Here is a 25,262-nt window from a genome sequence, read left to right as displayed (position 1 = left end):
ACAAGTCTGTCTATCTATCTATCTATCTATCTATCTATCTATCTATCTATCTATCTATCTATCTATCTATCTATCTATCTATCTATCTATCTATCTATCTATCTATCTATCTATCTATCTATCTATCTGTCTGTCTGTCTGTCTGTCTGTCCATTGGTCTATCTATCTATCTATCTATCTATCTATCTATCTATCTATCTATCTATCTATCTATCTATCTATCTATCTATCTATCTATCTATCTAGGCTATCTATCTATCTATCTATCTATCTATCTATCTATCTGTCTGTCTGTCTATCCGTTTGTTTGTATGTATATCTGTCCATCCATTGGTCTATCCATCCATCTATCTATCTATCTATCTATCTATCTATCTATCTATCTATCTATCTATCTATCTATCTATCTATCTATCTATCTATCTATCTATCTATCTATCTATCTATCTAGGCTATCTATCTATCTATCTATCTGTCTGTCTATCCGTTTGTTTGTATGCATATCTGTCCATCCATTGGTCTATCTATCTATCCATCTATCTATCTATCTAATCTATCTCACACACATAAAATGACAAAGACAATTATCAGTTCATCCATTCATCCGATCCGTCTTCCTAGCATACAATATACTCCTGGGCAAAAAATAAATAAATAAATGTGCCAAGTCCAAAATGGCTAAACACTAGGCTTTTAATTGTCTTAACCACAAATTATTGGTCAGGAAATTAGCTACATTTAAGCAAATGCACTATTTAAAAAGCCATTGCTGTCTGTGAAAAACAGACGGATTTTTGGCAGAATATGGGAAATTGTGTGTGGAGTAATGAATCACAATGAAACACCAGTTGCGTGGTTATGCTCCAGAGCGGTGTCTATATAATAATAAATACTTCTCTACCACAGTGAAGCATGGAGGAAGAGCTGTCATTGTGTGTGGAGCCTTTTTAGCTGCTGGTGTTGGTGAGCTGCTTCACTGTGAAAAGGCATTTGATGCTTTGGAGTACAGGAGAAGGAAAAAACAGACGGATTTTTGGCAGAATATGGGAAATTGTGTGTGGAGTACATTGCTTAAGACTATTAAAAGACCACCAAATATTTTGCCATTTTTAGTTTGTCCCACTTTTTCGGCCAGGAGTGTGTGTGTATGCATGTATGTATGTATGTATGTATGTATGTATGTGTGTGTGTGTGTATATATATATATATATATATATATATATATACACACACACACACATGTTGTAAACACACACACATACCTCTTAGTAGGGCTGTAAACGATTAATCGCATCCAAAATAAGAGTTTGTGTTTACATAATATGTGTGTACTGTGTGTTTAATTATTTTGTATATATAAATACACACACACATGCATGTATATATTTCAGACAAATGTGTTATTTATATATAAAATATTTCTATTTATATATAATATAAATTATATAAAAATATATATGCAGTATATAAATGCAAATATTTCTCAAATATATGCATGCACGTGTGTGTATTTATATATACAAAATAATTATACACAATAGTAATACACACACATATATTATGTAAACACAAACTCTTATTTTGGATGCGATTATCGTTTACAGCCCTACCTCTTAGTTCATCCATCCATCGATAATACATACAGAAATGATCAGACAACTATTGGCTCATCCATCTATTCGTTTAACCATCCATCTTATATCTATCTATCAGTTCATCCATCATACATAAAATGACAAAGACAAGAAGTTTGTCAAAGCCAATAATCAACAGATGTTTATTGACAAGAATTTATATCTGCAGTTGACATTAAAAAGATGTTGTTGTCATATTCACATAAGGCAGGAATGTTTTCATTAGAAGCAATCAACAGTATAAATCATAGCAGAAATAGTTGCAAATAACATTGCAATAAACTCACACATCACAATAGCCCACCCAACACATAAATCATACATTCATTGCACACATTTTAGCTTTGATATACACTGCTGCTGAGGTCTTTTAACAAGTACAAAGCCATGTGCAGAGAAAAAAAATTATGAAGGAGAGTGTGATGAAATGATGATGAAAAGTACAGTAAACCGATTCCAGAGTTCATATAATCATCTACTAAAAAGACTAAAATAAGTTATGTCAAACAATGGGGAAAAAAAAAATCTATACAAAAGTGAACAGTAGATGAAGTAAAGTAAAAGAATGTATCCAAATTTCTGCATTCCAATAATCTCTTATGAACTAGTTATTGTTCGCAGATAAAATATCTCTAGTATGGGAAAACACAAGTGGTCAATATTTTTTCCTTACAGCTCCTGCAGGGTAAAAACATCTACAATTTGAGCGTTTCTTTCTTTTCACCCCAACCTGGGAAATTATTTTAAAAGCCAAAACAACTGGTTTGTCATTCCAGAGGAGACAGGAAATCCCAAGCTCCTCGGTTGTGGAGTACCGGAGACCTGAAATCTCACTCCTCTTCTCCACAGACACCTTTAGCCAGAGCAAATTCACAGCCGTTTACTCTTATAATGAGGGGACAATTATAAAAACGTTGGCTTTAAATCATTCTGATGTTGGAAATCCCAGGGCAGAAGACTTTGTGCCAGAATAGCAGCAGGTTTCTTTTCTGGGCCACACTGCCCTCTGTTTTGCTTTAAGTGCAAGCATATTTCAGAGAAATGTGCAAAGTAAATGACACTGGGGGTATTAGTGTTGTATATTGGAGCCAAAAAAAAAAAAACTTGTGGCAAAATGACTCATTCATGCCAGTAATGTGTTGAGGTTCAGGAAAAGACTTGAATCATAAGGCTTATAGTAATGCAAGTCATGAAAGCCTCAAAGTTAAACAGTGATCTGTAACTGAACATAAATACATACAAAAGACATAGCAGTATTATTTACGCGAGCGGAGACATGTCAGGCCATGCACAAAAGAGAGCGCTCACATTAGTATATTGATGGGAATAAAGTTCCTGCTAATTTACTGAATTCTCTTTTTAATGAGCTTTTCCAGTTTGCGGATACGGGAAGATTCTTGTTCAGGGGTGGGGGCACTGAAGGACAATGACGGGCCACCGTCTGGTCCTGAGGGCGGAGTGGGCAACCTCTGTCTGAAAAGCTCCAGCATGGTGCTCTGCTCACTCCGTTTCAGACCCTATAGATTTAGGGGTAAAAGAGGCCAAACAATTTCAAAGATCTTTTAAGTCATTTGTGATTACTGGTGTTACAGCTTATGTCTTTGAGAAAGTAAGTGTTTGTGTTTCTGAGTGTTTCTGTTGCAGGAGAAGGTGTGGCCTGCACTCAAGCCGGCAGAGATCCTGATTGTCTGATCCTGATATATATATATTTTTGTTTACAATTTGACTTATTCTCTAATGAATCAATTAGAGATGTTTGTGAACCAGTTGAACTAATTCTTTCAAAAGATCTGACTCAATACTAATAGATTGATTCACTCACAAATGGGAAATTAACTACCGGTACATGAGAAATTACCCCCAAAGGAACATTTAAAGTCATTATTGTAAGAAAATGATCAAATAGACATTACAAAAAAATAGCGTTAGAATTTTCTTTTTTTATTCAACATGTATGGAATTTATTACACAAACTTGAATGAATTACACTGCAATTACAATTGCATAAATAATGGAATGAGATTAATCAGTATTTCAGATTTGCACTGGTTACTCCTGTGATATTCCTTAACTATATCATATTATATAACTATGAGATTAACTCATACAAGGGCATTTTTGTCCCAATATCTAGGATTTTAGGGGCATTCTATCTGCATTCTATATCACCAATCAGCGTCACCAATCAACTGGATGAAATGTGAGAGGACCTCGGGGGCGGAGCGGATACGGAAAATGCATTAATCATTAACAAAAAAATTGTTTTCCCCATAACCAATTAATTAAACTAACATGTTAAATCAACAAGCCTAATATATATATTTCTTTTTTTACAGTTTTTATGTGGGTCTCCTGTTCTAATAGTTTTCCCTGAAGCAAATAAAACAGACTCACCTTCATATCTAGTATCTTCTGGAAAGTCTCAGGGTTGCTGTCAGCAAGGAGCTTGATGTAGTTGTCCACAAAGACCACGGACGGTTCATGAGGGGCCATGACCACCTGAGAGGTGGGGGGGGGGGAAGAAAAGAAAAAAAGGTCAGCTAAACTACAACTGGGTTCTCTGAACACATGACACTCTGGGAGCAGGATACAACATAATACATCGAGCTGATAGATAAAGCTCTAAACAAAAGACAAAAACTAGAAGTGTCTATTTAAGGCTCATTTTAACAGCATTATTACTCTATGCTTGAACGAAGCTGAATTGGCCTCACCGGTAATTTTGTGGGGTATAATGAGAGAGTCTCAATTGGGCAGTAAAAAAAAAAAAAAAAAAAAAAAGGTTAAATGGGGTACAGGCCTGCATTGTTAATCTGTTTCTTTTCCCTCCAAGGTTGGGAGAATTTTTTTTTTAATTGGATATCTTGTGACTATTTAGATTTGTAACAGGGCAGAAAAACACATGGCTGACAGATACAACTGTATCTTAATCAGCATCCTGTGCAACATTTCCCTTTATACAATACCCATTATTCTTTTCTTTTTACTCTCAGTACCTGAAGGGATTCACCAGGATATGCGGATAAGGGTCAAAACAAAGCAGGACACGGAACACTTCAGATCATCTAGAATTCTGAACGTTCCTTCCTTACCACAGAGTGATTTACTTAGCGACCATCCTGGAGACAGGCCAAGGATAAGCCTCGAGAAGGCTTGTTGTAGTTACCTCGTAAATGAGAAAGAAAGAATAGAGAGAGCACGAAAGAGAAAACGCGAGGAGGGGGATAAAGTCTGCCTTTCCATTCATTTCCAAAAAGAGCCACAATGGGGGGTGGGGGGTGAGACAGGCAAGAAAAAAAAGAAAAAAAAGGAGAAGACTGTGGAAAACAGCCACGTCTCACAGGCAGCAGCAGCATGCTTGGCTTGCGCTACCTCCTTCAGCTTCACATCTCTCTGAGGTTTGGGCCCTAGGATGGGCAGGAACTCATTCCCAGCCAGGGAAAGAGAGAAAAAGTGAAGACATCTTTAACAGATTACTCTCCACATTTACCCTGTAATGAGCATCATGTGGACAGCCAAGCCACCACCAGCAATGAAGGTCCTATTTCACCCATTAACTGCTTAACCGGTGTCACACTTCACTGATGTAATTCGTCAACGATTAAGAAAGAACGATGACAAAGCGAGACTGAGGTGGCAAACGATAGTGCCATTGTTAGCACAATGCAAACAATACCAGCCGCTGATTCGCCTGGCCAAATGGCAGCAGAGTCCCTTATGCTAAGGAGCATACTGAAGTATGAATGACTAAGAACCGCAGAGCAAAATGCTGATGAAGATGGAAGTAATTACCTGAGAGGCACCTGGGGCCCAACAAAGCCAATTATTAAACGCCAACCAGACTTTCAAGACCCACCGTATGGAAGTCAAGATCAAGGCCAGGTTTCTTACACAGACCTTCGAATTTCAATTAATGGTCAGTTAAAGGGCACTGGTCATGTGTTCATCAATATTTATCCAGTGTATTGTCTAATCTGGCTTATTCAGGGCTTATATAGAGATGGAAAGATACAAACTCAAACTTGCAGGGTAAGTTTACCCCAAATTTAAATTCTGTCATCAATTACTCACCATTGCATAGGACTCACTTATTACTCACCATCTACCCCGTAGTGATAAAATAAAATAAAATTCTGTATCAAATTTATAGGCAGGACAAGTAGTTTGTTTAGGCTTGGTTTGTAGAGAATTACAAACATGCGCACATATATTCCAACGCACATAACTATAGAATTAATTATTGATGCGCACGTGAGCGCCATCAGTGTTTATCACAGGTTTGCGTTTAAAGTATGTGTAGAGAGAACGGTGTCGTCTTAGCGGCCCCTAATTTAATAACAAATTATCCTTTCGACGGAAGTGAATCAATCAAAACTAACTTTAGCTGTAAAATAACATTATTCAAGAACCGCTATAAAGCCCAAACAATCTGTTACCTTAAATTATACGCAAAGCAGCTTTGAAACAATCTACATTGTTAAAAGTGCTATATAAATGAAGATGACTTGACATTGTAATTTCAAACCCATAAGACTTTCGTTCATGTTCGAAACAATTGATTATATTTTTAATGAAACCTGACAGATTTGGGTTCCTCTATTGAAAGTTAATTCCACCAAAAATGTCATAATTCAAAAAGTTCTTAAAACCATTAAAAAAAAAAAAATCAAGCGGTTTAATCCAAGTATTCTGAAGAGACATGATCGCTTTATGATGACCAGATTTAACTTAGGCTTTTATTCAAATATAAATATTGATCAACGCGCACACACATAGAGCTCGTCAAATATGATGAGCGGAAGCTCAAACGTTCTTGCTTGACGCACGAGAACCAATTTGGTTTGTTCTTGTGTCAAGAAAGTATGGGTCATCCTTTTTTTATCTATTTATTTAATTGAAAATATCTTTGAGTTTTGAAGTCTTAAAGGTTTGAAACAACATAAGGGTATGTAAATGACAAGTTAAATTTTTGGTTGAACAATTTTTTATGTTGCCCATGTTTTCTTGTAGCAGTTTTCCTCTTTTATAAATGCTCTTTGCATGATCTTGCACAATTAGAGCTGAACCCAGTATGAACATTAGGTGGATAAAGGCTGAATTCCAGGCAGTTAAAAGACCAGGAGCAGGAAAGCCCCGGAGAACCTCATAAAAGCCTGTGGAGCATGTTGGGCTGAAGATAAGGGTCATGGAGAAGAAGGTGGGCCTGGAGATCAGGGAGAGGAAGATTCACTAAGGCACACGCTATCCTCTCCTCCTTTTTGTATTTCATAGTATAACACAGATGTTCTGGTTGGGCGTATGAGCTCTGTCTACACATAATATTAGAGGCATATCATGGGAAACACGATATTCCATACACTTCTTAGTATCCGTTGACACTAATGTTTGCAACTAAATCGGTCAACCCTCTTAGACCATTTATGAAAACTAAGGCGCATGAATGGGTCAGAAATCATTGTGCCTCCCAACCTTTAAAAATGACTAAATTCATCCCTCCACTTTCTGGGAGATAATCATTAGATCTTTAAGAGGTTTAAGGCCTGTTCACATTAAGACGAACATTCAGAAAGTTTGTTCCGATAAAACATTTTAACTTGACGGCTGTTTGCATGTTCATCCGTCAATGACAGTTTTGTTATGAAATCTTTTCCATTCCATTGTGAAGAAAACTGGCCAACTAATAGGATTTGCGCTTCTGGTCATGTGCCTTGAGTGTGCATACAACTAAATCTTGGTCGTAGCAACTATTGTGCTAATTGACAGTGAATAGTAGAAGAATTTTTTTTTTAGAAAATCAGCCCAAATTTTTAAGACAAACAGACTTTTACGCAGATTGAATGCTGATGTCACTAAAGCAAAATAGGGACAACCAACGAGTCTGTTCTGATCACATCAAATTCACTCTCTTAATAATTATAATAACTTAAGTTGTAAAGGGGAAAAAAGTTTGAACCTCCACTGTATGTTACAAGTCTATATACAAGTAGAGATCTATGAGTGAGGAATATTAAACTGTGGCCTGCTAAGGCTGTAGGCAGAAAAACCAAGGCATGTGAGCACTTCCTGTCTCTCAGAGAGAGCTCATTAAACCAGACGTGCACAGCTTAGTAAATAACTCCAACTGAGCGCTGCACCACACAGAGCTTTATGAGCAGCTGATCATTAAAGACTTTCCTGTATTGAGCTTCTCATCAGGGAGGCCAGTTTAAAAAAAGAATTGGGTGAAAGCTGAGCGATTTCTCAAATGTTTAAGGGTCATGAATGCACATAAGGTTCCCACCTTGAGGATCATCTCCGCTCGAGTCATTCCTTTAACCACTATTTTGGTGTAGCTGGCCGGGGCTTTACGGACCACCTGAGAGCCAATGGAAGGGAGGTCCAGAAGAACGGTCTTGAGGGAATGTGTGTCCAGGAGTAGCTGTTAAGGGGAAGAAGGCATTTGAACTTAGTCAGGTCTATGAAACCCAAACATCCCAGGGTCTGAATCTTCACCTACCTGCTCTGCTCCAACCATGCTGATTGGCTTACACCTGAACAGGTGGTTGATGAACTTTGGAATGAACGAGCTGAAACGAATGGATAGAAAGTACAGTTAGCAGAGGTTTAGCAAACCCTGTGTTATGAAAAGAGTCTGTGTTGCACTGATTAGTGAGTGGTTGCGGTACTGACTTGGTGAACTTAATGCAGAACTGCGTGAAGTATTTCCGGGTGGAGGCCAGGTTGTCTCTAATGATGGGCACATTCTGTTTGATGTGCATGATTACAGAGGTCACATACGGGCTTTGGTCTCCCACATGTTCCACACTCTGCCATGGCATCTGTACAAACATAGACAAAATCAACTTCAAGTCTAGTATAAATATCCTAAAGACACTCTTAAACAATGTTGTTATTGTTAACTAAAACTTAAAATGGAAATAAAGCTAAAATAAAATATAAATAGATGAAAAACCAAAGAATTACTGAAAAGTTGAGTAGAAAAAAATACATATGACAAAAGCACAAACCAAATTTACTAAATGAAAACTGAAAATATGAAAGTATATAAATACTAAATTAACACTAAAATACTAAATATCTGTGTTTTTACAGTTTAATTTCAAATGAGTGTTAGATAACGGTCAAGGTTAAAATACGGGAAATTAGCAATTACAATTAAACACCTAATATTGCCTGGTACGATAAATGGGGGTGGGGGGCGGGGGGATTTAATTTCAGTCGACAACTGCTATGATACCGGTATAGTACCTTGCTCATCGCTGTAAGGGCTGGATCGCATGCAGCATCCAGGTCCTGAACCAAGAGCTGGATACTGTTTGAGATAACCCTGCCAAACAGAGAGATTCATGGGAACATTACTTAACAACCTTGGGCAAATATGTTTTTATTTAGTGTTGAGGGTCAAGTCAGTGTGACTGGTAATTACGTGCTAAAGGTGTCCATCTCCCCAGTTAAGTTGATTCTCTCCATCAATAACTTGTCCACCTTTTCCTTGAGCTTCTCCTCCAACTGTGGACATGATACAATAAATTTGCAGCATTAAAAAAAGAAAAAAAGAAAAGAAAATATGATATGTTAATTGATGCATGCGTGTTGATCACCTGCTGTGTGGTAGCCAGGCAGTATTCGGCTGTGCTTAGGATGCTGCAAATGAGACACAGCTCTTCCATTGTGAACTTGGCCGCTTCTGATCCCTCTTTCTCCTTCAGCAGGCTGCTGATGGTCAGACCACCACTATTGGTGCTGGTCCTGCATGCAAACAAGCACAAACATGGTTACCAAAGAACCCGAACTCAACCCTCCAGCCCACCCCGCTGAAAGAAACAGAAGAAAGACTGCATGGAAACCACAAGACAGCTTCTCCAAAACAAAGATCCCTTTTGAAACTCCCAAAGACAATACGGGGTAAACCACACAAGGCGACGGGTGGGGATTTTTCTTCTTTTGAAAAGCGGCAACAAGAAACCCCACAAATGCGACCACACAGAAAAGTCCACTCGCTCTCCTCTCAAGCATCACCACAGCATAAACACCCCAGCAACTGGGCGGATCAAAATTATACCATAACAAGCGAGAAGGACCAAATAAAAAAGTAATGTGAGAAAGTCAGGTGGCTCAACTCACTTGGGTAGGTTTCCAGAGAGGATCTTCCAGGCATACTCGCGCAGATACTTCTGGAAGATGGTGCTCAGAGCAATCATTGGTTCTCCGGTGCTCAGTTGCGAGCATTGCACCATACACTTCTTGTAGTACACAAAGAGATCTGCACAGCTGGGAAGCACAGCACCCCCCTCATCCGTCCCTGATTTAGGGGGACCCTGTGCCCGGAAATCAGCAACAAAACGGTCGATCAGCTCTCCGAGATTTCTAAGACAGAAAACAAAAACATTAATGGCAGTAGGCCCAGACATTATCTACATTTCCTCCACTGCATAAATCTGTGGAATGGATTTAAACATCACAACATATGTTAAACAGAATAAAAAAAACAACGAATTAAAATCTTGCATATTTTGTATTGCATTTATTTATTTTATTAAAGATACCAGGAAGAGGTTTTGAATGTTTTCAGTACTGCTTAGTTTCAATATCAAAACAAAACAAATGAAATAAGATATGCAAGGTGACATTTTTGGGGGTATAGGAGTGACCAATCCAATCTCTGTTTTGTTGGATAAAAGTACTAAATATTAAAAATGAAAAAAAAAAAAAAAAAATTTGCAAGGGGGATCTTTTTTGGGAGAGCTATCTGGCTGACACTGTTTTGTTGGAAATACTACACAATTAATTATTAAAAAAATGTATACAAAAATGAATAAAAAAGTATTTGCATAACAAATATTTGCTTTTTTGGGACAAAGTACAGTATATGATAGATGCTTTGTGTTGGGAAAAAAAACACTACTAAATAAAAAATAAAATAACATTTATTAGCTAAAACATTTCATATAATAAAAACCAGACTGCACCACATATCTGACTATGACTGAAATCATAATGTGTTAAACTTGCTTTGAACAGCGACGTATTGTAAGGTCAGTAAATAGGCCATCTCTCTCAGCACTGAGTAATCAGATAGATGCTGACCCCAAGAGAAGAATGTGGACACTCTCATGCCAGACAGGTCAGTGTGAACTGGTATAATGCAAGCCATTGTTAACAGAAAGGTCATTCTCCTTTAGGCAGTGCCAGCGGAGTGTTACATGGGCCAGAGAAGGGCCTGTACAAGAAGCCCTTTTCTTGGGAGCCCCGTGGGTGAGAGAGAGGGTGAGTGGGGAAAAAGAGAGGTAAAGAACGAGAACAGACGAATAAAGAAAGAAATCAGCCGCCGTTTTCAGGTCGTCTCTGCAGCATCTGAGGTTACCAGCTAATGGGAACCATTTTTGGTTGAGTGGTGAGGCGGAGAGAGTCAGACAAGAGAACTACTGAAAAGGGGTGTACAAGAGAGAAATGAATGGGCTTATTCCCATTTGGCTTGTCTGACATGACTGTGCACAACGTTCCAGCACTTTTCACTCACTTATCCTGCGACTCGATGTAAACGTAGAGATGAGGCTCAAAGCACTTGGACACAATGCCGTGGAAGGGGTTGTCTGGAGCCTTGGGCTTCTTTGGCTGTGAACAGCAAAACATTACTCAATCAGAAATGTCTTAAGAGTTTCCTTTACATGTGCCAGTGTTATTTTATTATCATTGGTATGCTCTTACAGTTGAATTAGATTTGATTTGTATATTTTCACTTCATTTTTTACATTTTTATTAGTTTTAGTTTTTTTAGTTTTATAAATCTATATAGTTTTTATTCATTTGTATTCAATAGTTGTTATTTTAGTGCTTCAAGTTAAACAGAATGAAAATGAAAAATGCTGCCTTGGAAACTAGCTGAAAAAAAATAAGTTAACTTTTTTACATTTTATTAATTCAAGTAACAATTTGTTTTATGGTTTTAGTTAATGACAATAACCCTGGCATGTGCTACAGTTTGACAGGAAGGTGAAAGGAAATTCTGTTGCAAAAACACCACAGTGATAACGGTGAACTTTTGAGGAACCCAAATCATCAGAAATGTTCTTACAACACCTAAAACTGAGAACATCATTGCCAATTTGAAGATAAAAGGAAATAAGTGTGCAATAAATATAGGACCTGAGCCAAAGTCAAGCTGTTGTTATATTAAAGTACGCGTTAAGAGTTTGATAAATGCATAGCAAATAAAGACTTCTAAACACACAGCGTCTTGAATGTTTTCATAACACGTCAATTACAGAGAATAAGCGCCTGATCCAGGCTAGAGTTCAGATGCAAGTCAAATCAAACTACATTAGAAAGAAATGTAAATTGCATGTTGGAATGGTACCAAATGCGGGATCACATTTCTATCAGAAGATGGGTGGAGTAGACTGGATATGGAGCAAATAGGGTCATTGCTGCATGATAGAGAGCAAATAAAGAAAAGCAGCCTCACTCTATCCAGATCTTCCTCCTTTTCTGATACGTTGTCCTCTCCTGACTCGTCTTCCAGAAAGGGGTTTGTTGGCTCTAGAGGCGTCTCAGGTTTTTTCTGCTGAAGAGAGCAAAGGAGAAGAAACATCACACAACAGCCAGATTACCAGCATGTTCACGCCTCAGTAAAGCCCTTTGCCCGCAAACAGGCATGGTCCAAAACAAAGAAGTGCAAGTGTGGGATTTCCTCACCCCGGGCCCGTCGTTCAAGGTGCAGCCCGAGAAGCGCTTAGCCAGCAGTCCCTCGAAATTGGTGGTCCTCTGAATAGCGAAGAGCAAAAGCTTGACCTCGATCTCCCTGGCACGGGTTCGCATCAGCTTGGCTAGCTCGATTCTGATGAGCAAATGAAACACAGACATAGTCCTTCTTGGCACGTTAAGTTTCGCTCACAACCCTGTGTAGAAAGCTTCAGGTCAGTGCTTTTATAGGCCAGTGTGTGCAGATGCCTGGTTTGGCTGTTAAAAGGAACCACAGTGGATCAGTGTTGTATTCAAAAAGAAAGATCCAGTTACAGTCAGCTTGAAAAATAACCTTTTTGAGAGCCTACATAGGTAGAAGATGGTGTGGTGTATCCATTCTTATATAAAGTTTTGCCAAGAAATGAGAAATATATTAGATTGGATTACAGTAGACCTCAAACATTCTTTCCAGGCATTGAGGGTTTTGTTATGACTCTTTTAAGAGGAATTCGACTATAGACAACACACAGCCTACTTTAGACTTTATCAATACCACTACTGAAATCCCAGACATGTAACCAGTTCCTTTCCATCTAATCATTCATGTCATACTGTGCACAATTATGTCTTTTGCTAAATCATGCCATAGTGGTGTGCTGTATAATGTCTAGTCTTCTAAGCTAACCACTAATGCACATGTAATTCCCCAGGTATATTTTCTCTATGGGGCAATGGAGATAATGAGGATTTATGCTGTGCTGATATCATGTCGGAATTGCCGTAATTACAATTCTACTCAGACTCAATTATTAGTTTCTATGGTTTCTATGGTCGTCTGAGGACGACCTAGAGAGATGGCAACACAAATTATGCCAAAATGTACCCATGTCTGGCTTTGTCATTGAAGACAGCAAAATACATAATCACTATAAATGCCTTCCTTTATATTCTTTATACCCCCTCCCCCTCCCCATTTATTTGTTCAAAAATGCAGTAATATGGTGAAATATAAAAATAACTGGAATGGTACTAGAAATTGAGGGGGGGGGGGGTATAGTCACATGACTTGAGATGCCTTTTTGGATGTACATTCAGAAATTTATTTGATCGTAGTTTATGTGAATGTCTTGGCAAAAAAGAAAATCCTCGAAAAGTGCGAAAAAAAAGGTTTTAATGGTATTATGGACATTTAATTTAAATTCAACATTATATATTCCAATATTTACATAAAAATGTGGATAGAAATTTGACTAATGACATGAATAAACTTCCAATATTATGTGAATGCAGTGTTAGTGCGAGGTGTTCAGTCGGTACCTGGTGATATGACAGAACTCAACAGCGATGCGCTCGGTCATCCACCACTCCTCAGGGAACATTCGTCCATACTTCTCTTCATAGTCCACGAGCTGACGCTTGATCCACGCATAGCGCCGGTCTATTTTGTCGAGCCACGCCACCTGTACTCAGGACAAACAGCAGAACAGTAAGAGATATGGTTTAGCACAATTTCTGCATGTGCAGGATGCACAAGGACACACTCACATCCTGGTTCTCTTGGAAGAGAACTAGGTATTCTGACAGGTGCTGCCTGATGAACTTTTTGATGATCTCCTGCTTAATCCGAGGATCCAGGACATTCGCCACCAAGCAGGCATCTCTGAGAACAATGCTAGGACCTCCAGATTTCTGTAAATAACAAACTAAATGTTTTTTTATCGGTCACAGGAATGATAAAGAGACTAGCTATGCATTAATACTAAAAGTTGATTATTTGTAATTTTTTCATCAGAACGTGATATCTGTACCTTTGAGCCCTGGGCAGGAAAAGTCTCCTCGAAGTCAGCCAGTATCTGTGTACCAAGCTCGCTCTGTGCGGCTTTAACTCTGAGGAGGGGCAAAACGAAATAGGTTAGTGTTTACAAGACACCTGGTAACTTCAGGATTCCCTGGTGTCTAGTGAGATTATCAAAGCAATAAAGTCAAGACACCAAATGTTAGAATCTAGAGCCAAACCAGCTACATTTTACAATACTTCATAACAACTGAATTTAACGGGGTTTATGACATGGATTTTTAAAAAATATGTTTCCTGTAATGCACACTTATAATGTTAATAAAGTTTTCCACAAAAAAAACACATATATATATTTTGTAAATGCCACTGTTATGATAGGCTAACGTCGTCATTGCATAGGAAACAGTATTAAACACTCATTATTGCACGCTAGTAAGTGTTTTGAAAACATCTATACAAAACCGTGATTTACAGACAAAGCATTATGAAATAATTTACTTGTGGTTTGTGATGCAGCTGCAGTCAGATCCAATACAGTTGACTGCTTCATCTTTCAACAAAAGCTTCTTTGCGAACTCTCTATTACACTGTGCTGCATCACAAAATGCTCATAACAAACATACAATCCTCCGACGCGATCCGGGACGATATTAAAATAAACCATCCACTTGTTTCCGACTCTGGCATAGCTGTCTGTATAGAGACACAAACGAGCCGTTTAAACTGGACGCGTCAAAGGGCCATTTGTCCTGTTGTGGACAGACTCTAGTGCGTGGAGTGAGTCAGAAACTGAATGCTGTATCTAGTTTATAATGGGTTCTATTTGCTTTTGATGCGACACTCGCATCCGGTGTAGGCAAGTGTCAGCCGTTAAGCGACTGAATAATGGGTGAGGCCTATGGTGTGTGATGATGTATAACTATTCTTCGATGTCTTGCTCTGGAGGCAGTCATATGCAAATGTATTTTCCTGTGCGACATCACAGATCCCACAATATCAAAGCGAGCCATTTTTAGAGCTTGATCAAAAAGGTAGGATAGGCAATTTCGGAGAGGCTAGCAATAACAAGCTAGCTTTGAAAGCATAAGATCCCACCCTCCCTTCAGAGCGTCTCTAAAGCCACATCTCCTTTAAATCACATGAACGCACACAGCCACAGCGGAGTCTGCAAAGCGTCACAAGAAACAGCGTTAATTTACCTCATGTCCCAAAGCACATAATAATAATAATAATGGACGTAAACAGATTAATTTCATCATTTATAGTGTTGCCACAGAAACGCATAATTTCAAGCAGCTCCAAGTGCGAATGTATCAATGCATTGAAGATCATCGCAATGATTGGACAAACATTTTTTGGTCCCGAGACTTCCACAGAAGGTATGTACATTTGTTATTATTTAGGTCACTTCCATTCAATCAGTTTCAACAAGTATAACAAAAATTGTTTCTAAAAAAACATTGCCAACCCTACCTTTAATTAAATGCTTGGTTTATAATGAGGACGTTTTAAAGACCTCTTATATGTCAAAAGATCCAGAAAATCTAAATTTGATTTATGTCATGGTCAAGGTCAAATTTATTTATAAAGCACATTTCCAAGCAGTCATTACTGCCACAAAGTGCTGTACAGAAATTCCTACCAAACATAAAACATACTAATTAGTCATGACTCTATAATATATTATAGTTAATATAAAAGGAAGTATTTTATGTTTTTTCTGAGCAAACAGTCATTAAAAATTGTGCTAATCTCTATTAGAGCAATGTGAATAGCTAGTACTAAGATCCCTCCTAAAATATTGGCTTGAATTAGAACTATTGGCAATTGAAAAAAAAAAAAAAAATGGAACAGAGACAGAAATATCAGCTACTTCTATGAAAACAGATGTAAATTTAAATTCCAATAAACAATAAGGTCAAACTGTACTTTGACTAAAAATCTCAGAGACAGTGTAACGTAAGCCCAATTCCACGAAAGGGTCTGGAAGAACCACAACTCGATGATTAGAAGATGCTCTTTTCATTTCTGAATCAGTTGCTGGCACAAGGGTCTTCCAAACTAAACAACAAGATACTCAGAGGGAGAGAGAGTGAGTGAAAGAGAGAGACGGAGACACATGCACTTGCCAGTCAGACACCAGTCTTCAACGTGGCACATGGCTGCCAATTTGCTCTCTCACCAGCTCCATTAAGACCTCCACACTGTCTGAACCACAGCACATCCCTCAGCTGCCGCCCCTGATCTCTGAAACATCTCTGCCACACCTTATAACCAACCAGACATCTCCATATAGGGACAGTCGGGCTCGGAAAGAAAGCATCTCAGTTTCTCCATATTTGGCATGTACTAATATTAAACATCACAAAGATTCAATTAGACATCACAAGAATTTTTTTGTCCTCATAATATGCGTTAAGCTTGTGTAAACAACATCACTAAAATCAGCCCATCTGATCACCAAAGGGGGGGGGGGGGGGGGGGGGTAATATTATTTACATTGTAAATTCCTAGGCACAATCCCCACCCTCATCAAATATAATCTCTTTCTACACCACAAAAGAAACGGACGAGAAAAAAAATGAGTCACGCAGCGGTCAGAAAGCGCTGATGTACTTTGGCGCACTTAAATGCTGTTTTAACAAAAACACTGGATTCGCTTGATGTACAAATGCACGTTCAACCAAACAAACTCTCATCATCACTCAAGGACGCCTGTGAAAGCTCTTATGAACCGAATGGGTAAACTTGACTACAGGGGCACTGAAAGGGAACCGCGGATACATGCTTTTCCAGAGAAACATTTAGAACCTGGAACAATCAGGGGAATCATATTTCCACATCAAACACACCCTTCCTTGCCATCTGCTTATGAAACAACAGCTTTATCAGAGCATCCAACATAAACAAGCAATGGGAAGCGCAGAATCATAGGGACCGGAGCCTCGTTTCTATCCGAACAAAAGGCCCAGTCTCTGAGCCTGCAGGGGACGTGGACAGCACCACCCAAACCAGAGAAAGCACCTCCACTGGGAAAGGCCTGAAACAAAGAGACGCTTTCCGCTCTGGGAAAAGTCCAAAGTGGGGGGAAAAAGTGAATAATGAGACACTGTGAAGCAGATTTCCTTCCTGTGCTCATCTTCAGTAAACATAAACAGGATCTTCCGACTCTCAGCACCATGATTTAGTCAAATAAACAGTGTTGAGAGAGTCTTGTGCTTGTATCCTTACCTCTCTGAGAGCTGGCGTATCTGGGGGATGCCCATGTACTTCTGGAAGTGCTCAAGCACGTTGACTACACCCTGAAGGAGATTGGCCACCTCCCCATACTGCCTCTTCCGAGTCATAGCTCTGCAAAGGTACAACGAGACAAGTTTTTAGCACACTACTATGAATGAGCAAACATACTGATCTTGGGAAAAGGTATCTTGAATAAACATACTCAAGAGAGTCCACACCGCCAGCCAGCATGTGCAGGTGATTGAGGGTGGTTATAGAAGTCGTCAGGTGACGCTTTGCATGGTCCAACTGCTTGATGTCCCGTGTGATCTCTTTCACCTGAAGAATTTTTTGTTTTAGATACATTAGGTATGCATTGATATTTCAATTCTGGCTGAAAAATTATTTTATTATTACTGTATGTATAATATTATATTTAATGCTTTCAAATAGATTAAATCACGATTAATCGCATCTAACTAAAAAGTTGTTTACATGTGTATATAATATATATATTATTATATTTATATATACATGTCTGTGTGTGAATACATACTGTATATACACAGACATGCACACACACAAATATTTAAATATGATAATATACACAAACACATACATTATACAAACAAAATGCTGATTTGGTGCTCAAGAAACATTTCTTATCAATGTTGAGAATAGAAATAGAAAGGTCAAAAGAATAACGTTTGTTAGTTTTTGTTTGTTCAAAACAAACCTATGAATGGTATTATATTATATTATTTATATTATAAATTAGCAATAAATATAACTTTAATGCTAATGATGTAAAAAAAAAAAATCAAGTGAATTTAGTAATCACATCAATATAATGTAGTGTGAAAATATATTCGAGATTTGCTCAAGATTATTTTTTTTAAGTTTTATTAAATTATAAGTGTTGAGTATGTGAGTATTAAATGATGGCAAAGGTAATCTATTTGTAAAAATAGACTAAATGAACATGCACAAATCCATTACTATTGATCCAATACTAAAGATGATTTATCATTATTATTTATTCAATACTAAAAACACTTCAATATTGGCTAATAACCTATATGGTGGTACCGATATTTCATCCACCCTTCTTTATATTGCTGGGGACACAGGGACAGAGCTTTGCTATTGTTCTCCTGCCTTCCTCCCCTTGCCCTTCCTCTGTTCTGCACTGCATAACATTCACAGATGGCCAGTGCGTTACCTTGGGCTCAAAAAGAGTGCTGTGGACAAAACCACAGGATGTCACAGTTTCTCGTGCCTTGGTTACCAAGCCTGTTGGGGTGGGTGGGTGGTGAATGGCTATTTACTCTGGGTCGACTTTCAGGCCTTAAATGACTGGGTTCCTGTCTAGAGGGCTTATTTTTACTCACCATTTGCTCCGATTTCTCCGCTTTGTCTTTGATGTCTTTGATTTTGCCAAAGAGTTGCTGGATGGCTTTCTGGGCCTCCTCCAACGCCTGGATGAGGAGACAAAAGATCTAAGATGACCCAAACAGCACCGCGGTAGCGTTTTCTTACAGCTCGCTGTCAGTTCGATGTTTTCTGTGAAACAGCAACCTGAAGTTCACTGGCTTGAGTGCAGTTTGTGTTGGGCTGGTTTCATCGCTTTCAAACTAGGCTATTAGAAAAACAGACACTCAATCTAAATCTTACTGCCACATCAAAAGCAATTAATAATGAACCCATATTTAATATGAAAATACAGGCTGAATGACATTTTAATGAACTTGCTTCCTGCCTGCCCTCCTAACCCTTCAGCTACTATATTATTTTTAGTGGGAAGATTTCTGTGCTTCAACAGGGTGGGGAACAAACCGCACGGCCTGATGAAACCAGTTTTTACTTGACATTCTTGAATGCGAAGACTGCAGCAGCTGCAGTTTTGGCCCTTCCACATGTTGCCCCACCTGATGCCACCACATCACAAGGCTCCCGGCCCGGCCCTGAAGGGATCCAACCTTCCTGGCCACTCGAATGCAGAGTCACAGCAAGTGGCACACCTCCCACTGCAGCCACACTGGCAGTGTTTGGACTCTGACAATGCATAATTACTACTTCCTTTAAAAGCAGCTGCAGCACTGGATGAGTGGGAATACTGGCTGCTGCCAATGTATTTAGAGACGTGCCTGGGCTGAGAGTGGAGAAAGTTTGGCCGTCCCTTTTGCCTTGCTTCTTCACAGGCAAATGGAATGCTAACAGCCGGCACCAGCTGCCCCCTGGAATTTACCACTTTTACAAGCCTCCTCAAAAACACAGAGATGCTTTGAGCCACACCGTGTTAACAGCAATGCATCCTCCTTTCAAAGAAAGGATTCTTCAAATTGCAGTATTGCAAGGTCATGCCAAGACTTTTTACGGCTTTGAACAAAAAGCAGAACTAGAGCCCAGGTGTTAACTGTGATGCATCTAGTTTAAAGTGGCCATGTTGTATTTGTGCATAAGAAGAAGCCATCCAGAGTTAGAAAAATGGACTGCTTGTTGGAGGACAGTCTCTGGATCTCCTTCTTATACTGCTGACCAGAAGAAAGAGAAATAGAGAGAGGTTTATTTGGATCTGGCAGGAAGGAGAGCAGCTGCTATGCATGTGGACTCTATTTGCAGTTTCAGGATGTTTCCCCCCCACCCACAGATGGTTTAGGCAGGCCACAGACTACAGGACGACATGGATGCTGGGATGCCTGCTACATTTCCCCGTAGTGTTGTGACTCAACTAAAGAATATGTAGGAGCACTGAGAAAGAAAATGTTGATTATTGGGACAGTTTAACAGCTGACAGGCATGAATGAGACTGTGGTTATTTCCTCTGTGATTATGTGGTCAATCATTTACAGCATTCCCAACATGCACTAATGATGATTATCCTACATGTAATTATTTTCTGAGATTATGAACAGCCTGGTTGCCCCCTTTTATGGTTGTATACTCTATTAAATGTCATTACCTTCGGGTTACAATTTTCTTTGTTCTGCAAGATACCAAGCATGTTGGGTGATCTTAAAATAGCCATTTTAAATGTCTATGGTCATTTTAATATCTTTTTCTGCCATGGTGGACTTTGATTTACAGAATTGTCCTGAGATTTGCCTTCACATTTCACCCATCAAACTATGATTCACATTTGTTAGTGAGTAACTTTCATAAAACATTATTTTATTGTTAATTTTTATGTTATAAGAAATTGCTTAAATATTGCCTAAAAGCAACATTGTGCAACAGTGGAATGGATGTACACTACTGTTCAAAAGTCAGGGGTCAGTAAGAGTTTTTATTTTTTAATTTAAACTTTTATTTAGCAAGGTGCATTAAAATATGAAGCGAAATATGAAGCGGTACAACTAATGATGCTGAAAATTCAGCTTTACCATCACAGGATTTTAAAAAAAATATTTTAAATTACATTAAAACAGAAAACCGTTTTAAATTGTAATATTTACACAATACTATATTTTCAATCAAATATTGCATCCTTAGTGAGCATAAGAGACTTTTGTCAAAAACATTTAAAAATAAATCTTCCCAACGGTTTGAACAATTGTGTAGCTCTCCTTTGCAGTTATCATGCTTCTTTTTTTGTATTATCCATTTTAATGTCTCATTGTATTAGTGAAAGTAAAATTTCATTTTGAATTAGACTGTCATGTAAAATCCCATCTAATCTGTATTCAACAATCCTGTTAAACTATTTAGCTAAATTAAATTGTTGCCATGACAGTTTTATGACATCAGCAAAATGTACAGTGGCTCAAATACTTAAAAAAATGTTTTTGATTAAATTTTAACATACTCAAATACCATACAAGAAAAGAAAAAACAAAATAAACAAACAAGGGTTAAAGAGGGTTAAAACCTAGGCATTAAGTCGATAAAACCTCTGTCAACAAAGCCTGCGATGACTAAAACAACTCCAAAGGGACAATCATGGATTGGTCTATAACGACTGATAGAAAACCACACATGCAGCAAACTTTCCATCCTGTGTTTAGATTAAATATTTATACTACATTCTTGGGGAGGCTCCTTCTTGGCATTCCTAATAAGCAGCTCCAGATGCCAAAAACTACATGAGACATCCTGATCCCAACTGGCTCCCTGACAGCTATAAACCTCTCATCTGAATGCTCCATCTGGGAACAACAACATGGCAAACTTTTTATATGGAACTTTCTGCAGCACTGAGGAAAATAATGTATATTAGCGCAAACCCTGCGTGAGGCAAAGGGGAAGGCCAAGTGAGGGACTCCTCAAATAATTCACACCAAATGTTTTGGCCAACTGTTGACTTTCCTTTATGAATGATATCACAAATCTAACAAGGTTCCCCACATTGTCAAATGCTTTTCCAATTCAGAATTTTTTTTCAAATATTGCTGTCCATTAACAATAATATAAAATAGTACTTTCCTCACACTCTAAATTTCCTGATAAGAACCACAAAAACTATAATAACCACATAAGAGTTATTATAGTTAACTGAAACCATATAAAAATGTAATTTCATTTCAGCTAGTTTCCAAGGAAACATTTTTCAATTTTGTTTACGGTAGTTTGACTTGATGTACTAAAACAGCTACAAGATTACTAAAAAATAAAATAGAAAAATATCAAATTGAAAACCAATTCAGAATAGTAAAAAAAAACATAGCATCTCACTTATTCTAAAACAACACTGACCAAAACAGCAGGCAGACGATAACAAAACCAGAGAGGAGTCTGGGTCTTTAAACAGGGTGAAACATCTGTGGCGTGACTGCCTCAAATACTATTTATCAAGCCCTCAGCTTCATCCAAACTTCAAAGAGACTCAGTCACAAATAAGATGCCCGGTGCCCAATTCTAACTTTAGCATTTTCTTTACCACTGGGGAGAAGGTGAAAATACTCAGCAAAGACAAACACATCCGTCCACCTCCTCCACACAGCAAGAAATGTCATCAAGCAGACCCCTGGGATCCCGTTCCAGACACGGATGTCTCCATCTCACTGATAAATACTGCACAGACTAAACAAAAAAAAAAAAGCTTCAGCGGGTCTTTCCAGTCCTCTCCCTCGGTCTCCACCATCACTCCCAGCCTCGAGTTGGGATGTGTAATCCACACTTCCCGCCGTTCCATCTGCTGAAAGGATTTTTCCTTTGCTCTGTGGAAACAACTCAGAAGGCTACGGGCCGTGAGACTCGTGGCCCCGCGTTAACAGCGATCCGTTCAGACACAACCAGTTTCCAAAAGCGGTGCATGCTGGGTAATCCAAGCTCAGCTGACCCCACTCGTAGGTCTCAGCCACACTGGCTTTTAACAACCCAATCGCATTTCACCTCAGCCTGCTGCTCTGATTAAGAACGGATCTGTGTTGAATCAACATTTTCAGCCTGGTCCAAGAAATAGTAGGACACTAAACCACAATGTGGAATGGAGCTGTTGCGAAGAACAGGAAAATTCGTGGTAAAGAGCGCCTTCCTTTCCAGGAAGACACAGCATCTTGGACTTTCAAGAACCTCGGTCCCTTCCAGAGACGTGAGATGGAAGAGATGCAAAAGACATCCATAATGTCGAGCGCTGTTGTGAAGCGGACAGAGAGGTTTACGGCGCACAGAATAACATTCTAAAGCTGCTTTAACCACTACAATGATTTGATTAGAGTACAAAAACACTTATTTAGTTTCGCCCAAACATGAAGAATCTGTCATCATTTACTCACTCTCATGTCGTTCTATTGTACTCCACAGAAGAAAGTTGTACTCCACAGAAGAAAGTTGTACAGGTTTAGAAGATATTTTGGAAAATGTGGGGCTTTTTGTCCACACAAATAAAGTCAGTGGGGATGTTGTTTTGGACCCCATTGACCTTCATTTTATAGACAAAAACAGTTCAATATATCTTCTTTTGTGTTCCACAGAAGTCAGTCAGTCATAAAAAAAATATAATCTTACAGCCTGGAACACCATGTGGCATAATGTTGATGAACCCAGATCATTGCTTTAATGCTATTATTTATTTGCCATTTATTTCTATAACCTGAAAACTATGCAGGTATGAAGGGGAGAAAGCTTTATATTTATTATTTTGATCTTAAATTATTCAAAGTCATAATCACTTGATTGGATCACAACAGAACATACAGCATTGATCTGACATTATGTGTGTGGAACCAAAATACAGTACTCACCTGTCTGCCATCTTGCCCCACATTAGTCTGTCCCCTCACCACTGTCCTGATGTTGTCATCCAACCGCCTGTTTAAAGGAATTATATGCAATATCAATTTAATAAGAATCAATAACCTCCACATATAAATGCAGGTCATGTAAGGGGAATAAATATTGAAAACTCACCTGATTTTAAGTCGTATGTTATTCACCACATCGTCTATGTTCGCCAATGACTACAAAATGATGGGGGGTGATACATAAACACTACTGAAATACATCAGCTATCCTTTCATTTCATTTATCTCTTTTAAAAGTCAACATCTCATAAGTCAGTTCTTCATGTTCAGAGAGAGTAGCGCTCTCTAGTGGCCAAGAATATGAACATTCAATAGGTCGCAATGTAAAAAAGCATAAATATATTAGTAGTATTATTGGTCACTGGCCTCCATATGGGTGACTTAAACACAGATTGACAGGCATTAAATTGTATTCATTCATTAGTTTTATTATCAATGCTAATAGCATACAATAGTATATTGCTCACAACTAAAAGTTACAGAATGAAGGTACATTCATAATGCTGACCATTATGCAAGTATTCTAATTCAGACTCACCTGCTCTGTTGGAAACAAGGTATTAATGTATTCAACAGCATTGAAGTCCGCTCGATCCAAAGGGTCTTGGCTGGGGAAAACCTAAATATTGAACAGATGTCATATATGACAAGCCCAAGCCCAGAAAAGCAGGCTCTGCTGATTGAGGGTCATCCGGCCACACTGTTGCTAAAGATGTTCTGTGAGTCTGTATTGAACAGCAGGCTTTACTACACTGCCGTCCATTCGGGTGGCACCAAAGAACCAGTTGCATTACTGATCTTATGCTAGACTCAACAGGAGCCAGTGGAAGAGAATTATTATTGCTCAATTAACCATTAAAAACAATTCTGCACATCATTCCTCTCCAATGATGCTTCTTTAGTCCAGGTCTTTTCCTTTCTCACTTTTGGTAAACATTATATTTCCAACAGATAATTATAATTAGATAGAAATTGCAGTGCAATTTAAGTTATTCATTTTATGCCTATTCTTAACGGACTCCCTTGTTCAAACCCTTGAATGTGTCAATCTCTTTTTTCCTGTCTTGACACCTCCCATCAAATAGCAAGCTAGCAATGACAAATTTACATTTGCGGGTCCGTCGTTTTAAAAAACAAATTCGGGTTTGACAACAGTTATCTACGTAAACAAAAAAGTAAAATGAGAAATAAAACAGACAAGACCAAAACTGTGAGCTTCAATGGAGAAGTATCAAACTGGCTATTAGCATCTCATAAGAAGACACTCTGACACTACAATAAAAACAGACTCAACCCCAATTGATCTCTTACCTGCTCAATGGCGAGCTGCACTTCTGGAGTAAGGTGTAATATCGCCTCCAAATCTTCCACAAACTCTAATTCTTCATCCTCCATCATTGTAAACAGTAAACAGACGTTTTATTTCCTGTGCTGACGTTAATGCTTCTTTACCGTTGTCGATGATCAGGGGAAATATGATTCATTAGCGCCATCTTTCGAGCTGGAGACTCAACAGCACGAGACTATTTTCATATTTCAAAATAATCCGAAATCTTGTTATTATCTATTAATTTAAAAACGATGACAATACATTTTTGTATATTTCTTTTTTTATTGATTTTTTAATTGTTGTGCGTTCCTTAAATCTTAATTACCTTATACCGTTTGTGTGTCAAACTTAACTGG

At 38.4% G+C, this 25,262-nt stretch overlaps 1 protein-coding gene across 2 annotated transcripts; it reads right to left on the bottom strand.

The window, feature by feature from the left end:
• Positions 1-1,722: 1,722 nt before the first annotated feature.
• On the bottom strand, positions 1,723-25,079 carry vps53 (VPS53 subunit of GARP complex). Of its 2 annotated transcripts, none has more exons than XM_079611597.1 (22): positions 24,888-25,079; positions 24,115-24,195; positions 23,683-23,732; positions 23,517-23,583; positions 18,726-18,812; positions 17,558-17,673; positions 17,347-17,466; positions 14,126-14,204; positions 13,863-14,006; positions 13,635-13,777; positions 12,330-12,471; positions 12,100-12,198; positions 11,155-11,249; positions 9,759-10,001; positions 9,236-9,383; positions 9,061-9,143; positions 8,883-8,961; positions 8,304-8,452; positions 8,131-8,200; positions 7,915-8,052; positions 4,029-4,133; positions 1,723-3,151 (listed from the first exon to the last, which is right to left on the bottom strand). In XM_079611597.1, exons 1-22 carry the CDS (start codon positions 24,972-24,974, stop codon positions 2,978-2,980), a joined length of 2,499 nt encoding a protein of 832 aa, XP_079467723.1. In that variant the 5' UTR covers positions 24,975-25,079; the 3' UTR covers positions 1,723-2,977. The 2 variants fall into 2 exon arrangements, with proteins under 2 accessions (XP_079467723.1, XP_079467724.1); XM_079611598.1 differs by having other exon boundaries at positions 1,753-3,151; positions 12,100-12,195; positions 24,888-25,030.
• Between the last annotated feature and the right edge of the window lie 183 nt (positions 25,080-25,262).

This window comes from Phoxinus phoxinus (assembly GCF_949152265.1).
Source record: "Phoxinus phoxinus genome assembly, chromosome: 4".
Taxonomy (NCBI): Eukaryota; Metazoa; Chordata; class Actinopteri; order Cypriniformes; family Leuciscidae; genus Phoxinus; species Phoxinus phoxinus.
Note: the sequence above shows the minus strand (reverse complement) of the source record. Positions and strands in the feature narration are given on the sequence as shown.

What these genes read in the sequence shown, in the direction of transcription:
- vps53 (XM_079611597.1), bottom strand. Translation starts at nt 24,974, where the DNA reads ATGATGGAGGATGAAGAATTAGAGTTTGTGGAAGATTTGGAGGCGATA. An exon ending in AACATACGACTTAAAATCAG is followed by an intron (nt 23,584 to 23,682) that starts GTGAGTTTTCAA and finishes TCCTTTAAACAG; the next exon opens with GCGGTTGGATGACAACATCA. An exon ending in AGGAGGAAGATCTGGATAGA is followed by an intron (nt 11,250 to 12,099) that starts GTGAGGCTGCTT and finishes TGCTGTTCACAG; the next exon opens with CCAAAGAAGCCCAAGGCTCC.